Source organism: Physeter macrocephalus, chromosome 16, assembly GCF_002837175.3.
Source record: "Physeter macrocephalus isolate SW-GA chromosome 16, ASM283717v5, whole genome shotgun sequence".
NCBI lineage: Eukaryota > Metazoa > Chordata > Mammalia > Artiodactyla > Physeteridae > Physeter > Physeter macrocephalus.
In genome coordinates, this window is record NC_041229.1 from 24521595 (window position 1) to 24531685 (window position 10091).

At 39.9% G+C, this 10091-nt stretch overlaps 1 protein-coding gene across 8 annotated transcripts in view; it reads left to right on the top strand.

The window, feature by feature from the left end:
- The window catches only part of LOC102991654 (sarcolipin), a 104375-nt gene that overhangs the window by 14424 nt on the left and 79860 nt on the right, over nt 1–10091 (top strand). For 2 of the 8 annotated variants that reach the window (XM_055091593.1, XM_055091594.1), the window contains exons 3-6: nt 1181–1340; nt 2205–2361; nt 3204–3256; nt 4330–4484. The exons of 1 other annotated variant lie outside the window; for it this stretch is intronic. In XM_055091593.1, the coding sequence (XP_054947568.1) occupies nt 1181–1340; nt 2205–2361; nt 3204–3256; nt 4330–4484 (525 nt within the window). Of the gene's footprint in view, nt 1–1180; nt 1341–2204; nt 2362–3203; nt 3372–4329; nt 4485–4553; nt 4970–10091 lie in introns of those variants that run through there. 5 more of the 8 variants (XM_055091595.1, XM_055091599.1, XM_055091596.1 and 2 more) reach the window with 5 other exon arrangements.

Below are 10091 nucleotides of genomic sequence, written 5' to 3' on the forward strand. Positions count from 1 at the left end.
AAAAAAAAAAAAAAAAAAAAAAAATCATCAGGAACATTATTAGTAAAAGGAACATATTTTATCCTTGAATGCACTTTACCAAATTTGTGACTTTAAGAATCCAGTGAATGAAATCTCTTTTTCTTTTATCTTACAAAGATTTTGGATTTACTATAATTTTGGCACTCTTAATCCCCCTGCCTTTCAGACTGGCAATATCAGGGGTGTAGCAAGTATTTTCCGGACCCAGGACCGACAGGTGATGGAGGAGTGTATGATGAAGATGAGCAAGAGTATTTGCTGTGAGCCAGCATCTGTCTTATATGGTGGGGTTGGACACTTTGTCAGGGAGATGGTGTCTGTTTGCTCTCTCATAATAACCTGTACTTTTTTGTAACTCTTAGCCCAATTGCATTTAAATATTGGTTGTGTGATGCTTCTGTGTCTGTCTAGCCTTCTGTATACTCCTCTGTGTGTCTCTCTTGTTCTCTATATTCCAGCTCCTCTCATAGTGTCTCCCACATATCACATACTTAAATATTTGTTGACTGAGTGAATGGGCACGTGTCTACTGGACTTAAAGATAAACACAGGTGGGAGTGTAGAGGTAAACTGCATAGGCTGTTGGGCAGAATTCCTTGGGTTCATCAACTGGCTCCAACACTTTTATTTATTTATTTATTTATGGCTGTGTTGGGTCTATGTTGCTGCACGCGGGCTTTCTCTAGTTGCGGTGAGTGGGGGCTACTCTTCGTTGTGGTGCACGTGCTTCTCATTGCAGTTGCTTCTCGTTGCAGAGCACGGGCCCTAGGCACGCGGGCTCAGTAGTTGTGGCGGATGGGCTTAGCTGCTCCACGGCATTGGGATCTTCCCGGACCAGGGCTCGAACCCGTGTCCCCTGCATTGGCAGGCGGATTCTTAACCACTGTGCCACCAGGGAAGTCCTCCACCACTTTTAACTATGTGATTTTGGGCAACTCACTTAACCTTTCTGTGCCTTTGATTTCCTCGTGTGTAAAATGGAGATTGCAGTTCTAATCTTATAGAGTTGTTGTGAGGATTAAATAAGTTAATCCAGGTAAAGCGTTTAGTACAGGGCTGGCAATAATAAATGCTCAATAAACACTGACTCCAATAAACACTTAATCATCTTTTAGCTAATGAGAGATGTTTTAAGCCATCTGTTTCTCCTTCCATGCAGCTTTTGGATTGCTTTGGGATTCCTGTGTTGATGGCTCTCTCGTGGTTTATTCTTTATGCAAGATACAGAGTGATCCACTTCATCGCTGTGGCTGTCTGTCTGTTGGGCGTAGGAACTATGGTTGGTGCAGACATATTAGCAGGGAGGGAAGACAATTCAGGTGAGACTGTGTTACTTGTTTATGGTTTAGTCACAGAAAAAGTTTTGCTTATGTCCTCACTTTTATTGTGCAAAGATAAAGTAAAAGGCAGAGAACATGTCCTGATTAACTATCTTTAAAGTTTTATTTTTAGATTTGCTTGCTTCTGGTACTATAACCATTTCCACAAAGCAGTCTTTATGTTTCTACCTGCCCCGAGTCCTTGCTGTGTTTTGTCACACTAAATAGTTTGTTTTGTGTCATGAGAGAGAAGTTTCTTTATATATTTGCAATAATCTTTTTTTGGCCCATACATTTGGATTAATTACTGGAAATCCTACTGTAGATTCTTGGTTTTTGTTTTCATCAAAAAGGAGACTTTGTGTTCACTGAATGACCTCTTTTTTCAATTACTCTGTAGATGAGAACATTTTGATATTCTTTATGTCAAGGTTCAGATACTTGATAGTGTAAAATCTAAATAAGGTTTATGATTTCACCCAATATACAAGTGACTTCAGTGTCTCCTTTGATTGAGAAAAGTACTTTGCTTACCTAGCTTCCTTCCCTATAGTTTTCAATGAATTCCCATCAATAATTTCCATTAATTTCTCATGTCATAGAATCATTTTCTGAGGCCTTACATTATGGTATACACCACCATCTTCCAATCTGTTAGTCTCCTGAGGATCCAAAATAAGAAAAATGAAAGCAGAATTGTGCTGGAAAGTGAGATGAGCAAGAGTCTTTAAACTTCTAAAAATCGGTTTCTTCCTCTGTAAAATCTTACTTAAATAAATATGAGCCAGATAAACTCCTGGAAGCAAGCTCGAAAGTTTTCCCTAGTGACAAATGTATTCCTTTTTGTGGCTTATCTCCTTACAGGTAGTGATGTACTGATTGGTGACGTCTTGGTCCTTCTTGGGGCTTCCCTCTATGCTGTTTCTAATGTGTGTGAAGAATACATCGTGAAGAAGCTGAGCAGACAGGAGTTTTTAGGAATGGTGGGCTTGTTTGGAACAATTATCAGTGGCATACAGCTGTAAGATTCTAAACATCCTTAAAAACAATATAAGCAAATATGTCATAGATGATTACTTTCCAGCTACTAATAGTCATTGTTTATTTGGCCCAAATTCACATTTGAAATCAGTAACTTGCTAAATATCTATTAGAAGATTTTTGAAACATCAAGAATTATGCCTCATTTTCTTATACATGTGTGATGCTTGATTCCTGCTTATAATGTGGTAGACTTTATATTACCAGTGAAGACTCTCTTTTTCAATTATTCCTAGAAAATATTAACTTCCTATTCAAAGGGAACACATAGTGTCATGTTTTCCTCCTGTAGTTGACTATTGTAGAGTGCTTCTTAGGGTGTCAAACATGTGTTTATGGACTCCTCTGGGTTTTATTCTTTGTCATTTTAATTAAAGATAGTTTTGTTTTTTGTTTTTTTTTTTTGTGGCATGCGGGCCTTCCTCTGTTGTGGCCTGTCCCGTTGCGGAGCACAGGCTCTGGACGCGCAGGCTCAGCGGCCATGGCTCACGGGCCCAGCCGCTCCGCGGCACGTTGCGGAGCACAGGCTCCGGACGCGCAGGCTCAGCGGCCATGGCCCACGGGCCCAGCCGCTCCACGGCATGTGGGATCCTCCCATACCGGGGCGCGAACCCGGTTCCCCTGCATCGGCAGGCGGACGCGCAACCACTGCGCCACCAGGGAAGCCCCAAAGATAGTTATTTTTATACTCTAAGAAAAATTCAAAAGTCAACATAATTAATCCCCTTGGTGAAGTATTTAAAGCTTGAAGCAATTTAATTGCTTATAAAATAGTGAAAATTAGTATAAAGATCTCTCTGTGACCTCTTGTTTTAATCACAGATTGATTGTGGAATATAAGGATCTTGCCAGCATTCACTGGGACTGGAAAATTGGTATGTACATACATAATAATTCTTGTTAGTCTTTCCCCTGACACACATCAAGAAATAAATACTTCATTTTAGTAATACTATTTAGACATTTTTATATAAAATCACAGAGTAATTTAGTACACAGAGAACTATAGTGGTTTACATTGAGTTTTCTCTGAGAACTTGTAAATAAACCCCCCCATAAAAGTTAATCCTTAATCTTTACCTTCAGGAATAGCCTTTCTTTACTAGGAATTCTGAACAAGACTGACCTTTGGTCACACTAACTTTCAACTAGATCTGTATCTCGAGTCCTCAGACTTCTTGTGAAGGTTGTCTGCTTGATGTAATTTGTGAAATATTAACCAGAATAATCTGATAGTGTGTAATCACCACCATGTTCCATTACTACTCTCATCTGATAGGAAAGATTTGAACCTTATTTAGTGATGCGTGGAAAGAAATTAAGTACTACATGAAGTGTCATTGAAATTCATTTACCATGCTTGGATGATTTCATTCAAGTAAATAACTTAGATTGCCCGTGTGTGTGTGTGTGAGTGTGTGTGTGTGTGTGTGTGTGTGTGTGTGTGTGTTGAGCAAGGTTGGAGAAGTGGTTGTGAAGAGATAACTTCTATAAGTAGTTATCTCTCAGCACCCACATGCCTAGCTCTTATGAGATGAACAAAAGATAATGGGCCTAACGACTATCTTTGATACCCTAAAAATACTTTATTTTGATTCAACCACACAAATCATGTCCAACCATGATGCCTTTTATCATTGGCATCACTCTGCCCTGGACAGGTGGATAACATGGGGTGATAAGAGCTGTTGACTTACACCATAAGCAAGATTCTATGGCCTCGATCATCTAACACTCTGTTGAATTTTTTAAGTTCTTCATCATATCTTGTTATTTTTTTCCTGAGAGCTTTGTATGTCTCATTTGCAATGCTTACTGTTAACAAGGGGATTTGTGGATAGTATGTTAAAGGATCAGGGAATTTTATATATCAGTCAAGCTTTAAAAGCACAGCACCTTTAACTTTTGATTTCTTCCTATAACATTAGATATTCCATTTTTTTCACAGCCTTGCTGTTTGTAGCATTTGCCCTCTGTATGTTTTGCCTGTACAACTTCATGCCACTGGTGATTAAAGTCACTAGTGCCACTTCTGTCAACCTGGGCATCCTGACAGCTGACCTCTACAGTCTTTTCTTTGGACTCTTTCTGTTTGGCTATAAGGTGAGCAAATAGATCTTGTTCAAATCAGAACACTTTTTTGGTTTAAAAGAAGTAATGGGTTTCTTTAAGATTTTAGATCCCAAAATGAAACCTTCTCATCTTCTTGGCAAGAATTTCTTTGGACACTCACTCCAGGAAAATAGTATGTTAGTGTTATTATAAGAGTCTTGCTTTGAGAACTACTGCCTTAGAAATCCATCTTTCCGGGACTTCCCTGGTGGTGCAGTGGTTAAGAATCCACCCGCCAATGCAGGGGACACGGGTTCGAGCCCTGGTCCAGGAAGATCTCACATGCCGTGGAGCAACTAAGCCCGTGTGCCACAACTACTGAGCCCGTGAGCTACAACTACTGAAGCCCGTGCACCTAGAGCCCGTGCTCTGCAACAAGAGAAGCCACTGCAATGAGAAGCGTGCGTGCCACAACGAAGAGTAGCCCCCGCTTGCTGCAACTAGAGAAAGCCCGCGTGTGGCAACGAAGACCCAAAACAGCCATAAATAAATAAATAAATAAATTTATTTTAAAAAGAAAGAAAGAAATCCATCTTTCCATAGTATAAAGCTTGTTGACTTGGCTGCTATTACAGTCATTTGAACAAATAGTTAGAATGTCGGCTGTTGCTTGATAATTTTGGTTTTAGCTGGGGATAGCAACTATATTTCTTTATCCATATAAAATTTTGTATCTGGGTGGAAATTGCTTGGCACTGACTTACACTGTTCCCAGGAATTGGCCAGGAACTCACAATGCCTAGTTCAGTGTTTTCTCAGAAATTTCTGCTTAAGAAGCATAAACCATTTTTGCTTTTACATGTCATAGGAACCAGCTGTTACCTTCACAAACTTGCTGGTTATGGTATTTCTGAACTAAGACTGAAGAAGTATTTATAGCTTTTTGGTGGCATCATTAAAAAGTAACAAATGTCAAAATGAATCAGGGAAGTGATCCTGACAGCCCTAGATTTTTTTTTTTCTATGATAGCAATCATTAAGGGGTACAAAGTGGGCCTTAAAAGTAAGTTAAGAAAAAAAAAAAAAAGTGAGTTAGCTGTTCTGTGGTTCTGTTCTTGCATTTCACATGGCCACCACTAGGGGACCATGGTGTTTTTATTCTGCAGTTCAAGGCCAGTTGATGGCTACCCATACCCAGAGAAAGCTTGAGAGTTCTGCAGTATAACATTTGGTCCTGCTTACCTGTGCTTTTTTTTTTTAAACTAAACATATTGACGTAGCTTTAGTAGTTTAACTTTTATTTTTCCCTCATTAGTAAAATAATGTCCAAGGAGGAAGTAAGGTTAAAGAAATAAAAGCTTCAAAGTGAAAGTACACTTGTCACTACCTATTATAAGCTCCCTTAATGTAGATATTTGCTTTTTAACTGTATTAACTTTAATGAGAAAAAGGCTTCTTGTGTGTCATTTTTTTTTGGCCACACGACTTACACTATTATTCTCAAAAGCGGAACATGCAAACTATAAGTTCCTTTGCAGTTCTTTTGCTTTATGTTTCTTTGTCCCTGCATGTCTAGCAGCTCACTCATAACTCATATCAGATTTTATTCTTTTTGGTCAAAGGCTGTTTCAAGACTTGTAGAGCAAAGAGGAGGTCTGCTGTGATCTTCAGAGTAAATTACAGAGGTGGGAAATCATTCAGAGCATAAAGATGATATCTAGGATCTTAGAAGAAATTTTTAAAGACAGAATCATAAGTTCAATATGTCACTAATTTAAAAAAATATAGTATCTAAAATAACTTTGGCTTTGATATTTTGAAACACAGTTGAAAAAGACATTAAACAATTTCTGTATTCATTGGTGTCAGACTCTGCCTCCTCTGGATTGATCTTGAGTAAATACTCACTGAACAGAGTAGCCACAAGAAATTTCCTGTATAGATACAGACACAAAGGGTAAAATTTAAAAAACAGCCTCTGATTCAGGAGACTTATTATCTCACTCCCTCAGAGTCTCTCTCTTCTAATAAAGGTGCCTCCATTTAATCATATGCCTTCTTAAGAGGAACAAGATACTTTTTTCTTATAAACATTTAAAACCACCAAACCAAACAGGACATGTTTTGAATAAGTTACTTAGGTTTTCCCACAGGTAACAGTGAACATTCTATTGGAGAGCATGATTGACCTTCATGATACTGACTTTAAAAGTTTAGGGTACTTTAAATAGCTTTAACGCCCTTTAATCTTTTCTGAATCATTTTTTCCCCAAAAGAACATTTTTTCAATACCAGCTATGTGCTGGGTGCTGTGCTGAGATTGGATCCAAGAATGAAACCTGTGGAGGAAATTAGTTTGGCTGCTGCTCTGGTTGACATTATCACTGGCTTTGCATCATCACTGAATCCAGTGGAGGCCTTCCAGCTTTGGGGAGGGTTGTGGCTATTCCATTCCTTAAAAAGTTCTAACGGTTTAAGGTTAAGAAGTAATTGAGCATCTCTGAAACATTAACATGTTGAAGCCAGTGGTGACCCATAGAAGCCCACACCTGGAGATGACTGTAATCTACTTAATACTCATTTCAAAACCCATTTCATTTTTTCCTTCTACCTGTGGGAGTATGTCTTTTTTAAAAAAAATTAATTTATTTTACTCATTTATTTTTGGCTGCATTGGGTCTTCGTTGCTGCACGCAGGCTGTTCTCTAGTTGTGGCCAGTGGGGACTACTCTTCATTGTGGTGCGTGGGCTTCTCATTGCGGTGGCTTCTCTTGTTGCAAAGCACAGGCTTTAGGAGCGTGGGCTTCAGTAGCTGTAGCACGCGAGCTCAGTAGTTGTGGCTCATGGGCTCTAGAGCGCAGGCTCAGTAGTTGTGGTGCACGGGCGTAGTTGCTCTGTGGCATGTGGGATCCTCCCGGACCAGGGCTCGAACCCGTGTCCCCTGCATTGGCAGGCGGATTCCCAACCACTGCACCACCAGGGAAGCCTGGGAATGTGTCTTACTTTTTCTTCTCTCTCATCTTCTTTCTCTTCTCCAAACCATTCTGTTTTCTTATTGTTTCACACCAGTGTTGTAAGCTGTGCCTAGGGTCTGAATCTGGGTCTCTCATGGTACCATGCTAAATTTTTAGTCTCTCCACTAAGTGAGTGGGACTAGTTGTGAGGTGGGATGCAGCTGGGTTATCACAGAGAAAGGCAAAAGTCCATTTCCTAAAGATCCAAGAATCCAGTTGGCTGATGTGGTGGGTGATGTGGGCAGAGCTCACACATTCACCAGTACACACACATGGGATGGTTTTGGTCATTAGCATCTCCTTGGGCAACTTTCAGAAAAAAAAATTATGAGAAGGTAACCCTCAAAGCTCCGTTGACAAAAGGCAGCAGCAAAGATGTGTATGTGAGGGAGCACTGTCCATAGCCTATTATCTCCTCCTAGTTTTCAGGACTCTACATCCTCTCTTTCACCGTCATCATGGTGGGGTTCATTCTGTACTGCTCCACCCCGACACGCACTGCAGAGCCGGCTGAAAGCAGCATGCTACCAGTCACCAGCACTGGAATCGACAACCTGGGACTGAAGCTTGAGGAGAACCTCCAGGAGGCCCACTCTGCAGTCTTGTAGCTGGAGAAGAAGGCACACACATACACCTGGGGTTTCCTGGGAAGCTGGAATGTGTCACCTGGATAAAGCAGAGCCTACTGCCTTGGGATACTTGGAAAATTATCAGACTCAGAGTGAATATTCTGTAGCATTGGATTGGATCCAGTGGTGAGATTTTACAAAGGAATACAAAATAATGTATCAAAAGTAGAAATTCCAAAATAGGGCAGAAGCCAAGGCCATAATTGTGTTTCTGTGTGTTTGAGGGCCAATACCTATTAGTGTCAGGGAGACAAGGAGTGGGGCCCACACTGGGGTCTTAGAGGTACAAGTAGGAAAGCAGGATTGGATAGATACCTGGGTGTGAGCCAGCCTCAGGACAGAGCCTGAAAGCAGGCTGTCCAGGCTGGGCTGGGTAGTCTGGAGGAGGGGCAGCCCAGGATGGTTTTGGAGTAGGTTTCCTCATTTCGAGGCAAGTTTTGTCCTGATGAGGCAGTTATTGTCCTTGTACAAGCCTCATGGCCTTTAGGCCACTAGATGAGGTCTGGTGACTGATTGATTGCACATGTTGGGAACATGGGTGGGGCAGTACTTGAGAAATCCTGAGATACAACTGTGAATACCATAGAAGCCATAAAGTAGACTACAGTAATCCTAGGAACCTTCTCCCAATTGTTATTATGCTACTTCTTAGCAAATAATGTGCCATGAGATTTTTATGATACTTCTTCAATACAGAGTGTTAATATGTAGCATCATTATGATATCAACTACTAGTATGCCATTTTACAAAAACTCTGTATGTAAACTTTTTTAGGTAAAAATATAATAAAGAAATTGAGGGTAAGTGTTCATATTATTAAAAGATTTTGATTTCATGGAAATATATTTACTGTGTGGTTTTTTTGATTACCTAATTCCCCTTGTGGATTTTAAATGACTTAATATATTCAAGATTTCCTCATATCCAACTTTTCAGAATCATGTCTACTTAAGGTGAAGTAAACCTATCTATTTGGGGCTCTGCCAGAATGGAGGGGAAATCAGAGTAAGCTCCCAGATCATTTGCTGGAATAAACATTTAAAATTTTTGAATTACCTTAATGGGTTTTTAAAAAAACCTTTTTGAGTGAAATAACCTTTCATTTCCTGCCGCCAATTAAAACTGATTGTTTGGTTTTCACTCCTTACCATTAACAGCTGTCAGTGAGTGGAAAAAGATTATGTTAAAATATTTGGCCTTTTGGGGAAGACTTCCAGTTTGGTTAATACACTGATTATTTCTTAAAATATCTTGCTTATTTTAAAGATATATTTTGCTTAAAATATCCTGTATATATAGGGATAGTGGTGAAGTAGAGAATCTCAGGTGACAATATCCCACTTGTCTGTCAAGGCTAAGCTCAAATGTCATCTCTACTATGAAGCCTTTTTTAGGCCATCTGGGATGGGTCCCCCACCTCCTCTAGGTTCCCAGGGCCCTTGCTGGTTCATATCTTCTTCGTAGCACTTATTGAATTGAGGTGTTGCTGTTTACCTGCCTCTCCTCACCACGGGTTGAGCTCTTCCAGGTCAACAGCCTTTTATCATCTTTCTAGTCCTTTGGTCATCTTACTTCTTGAGTGATTATTAAATGAACTCTGTCTTTGGTCTCAGTTCAGAACGTTTAAGGGGAGATTGATCTAAAGTAGGCCTTTTGTGCAGATACATGTCTGGGGAGTAAGTTGTCCTACCCTACTCTCTTTCTACCCATCACCCTTAATCCTGTTGTTTCCCCTTGCTTGCTCCCTTTGGAAGGGGCAGAGGAGTTCCAATATGGGCATCCCAAATTAAAACTCAGAATAGTGTTCCAAAGAAGCAATGCTATGAATGACATTCAGCAACTAAATAATAGTACTGCAAGGCTGTGCAAGGTTTAAGGAAGTTGTGAAGACTGTCACTTTAACCAGCCTGCATAATAACACTTTCATGGAAGATGTGTTTTCAAACATCTGGCTTACACACAAACTTCTTATTTATTTATTTATTTATGGCTGCATTGGGTCTTTTTTTTTTTT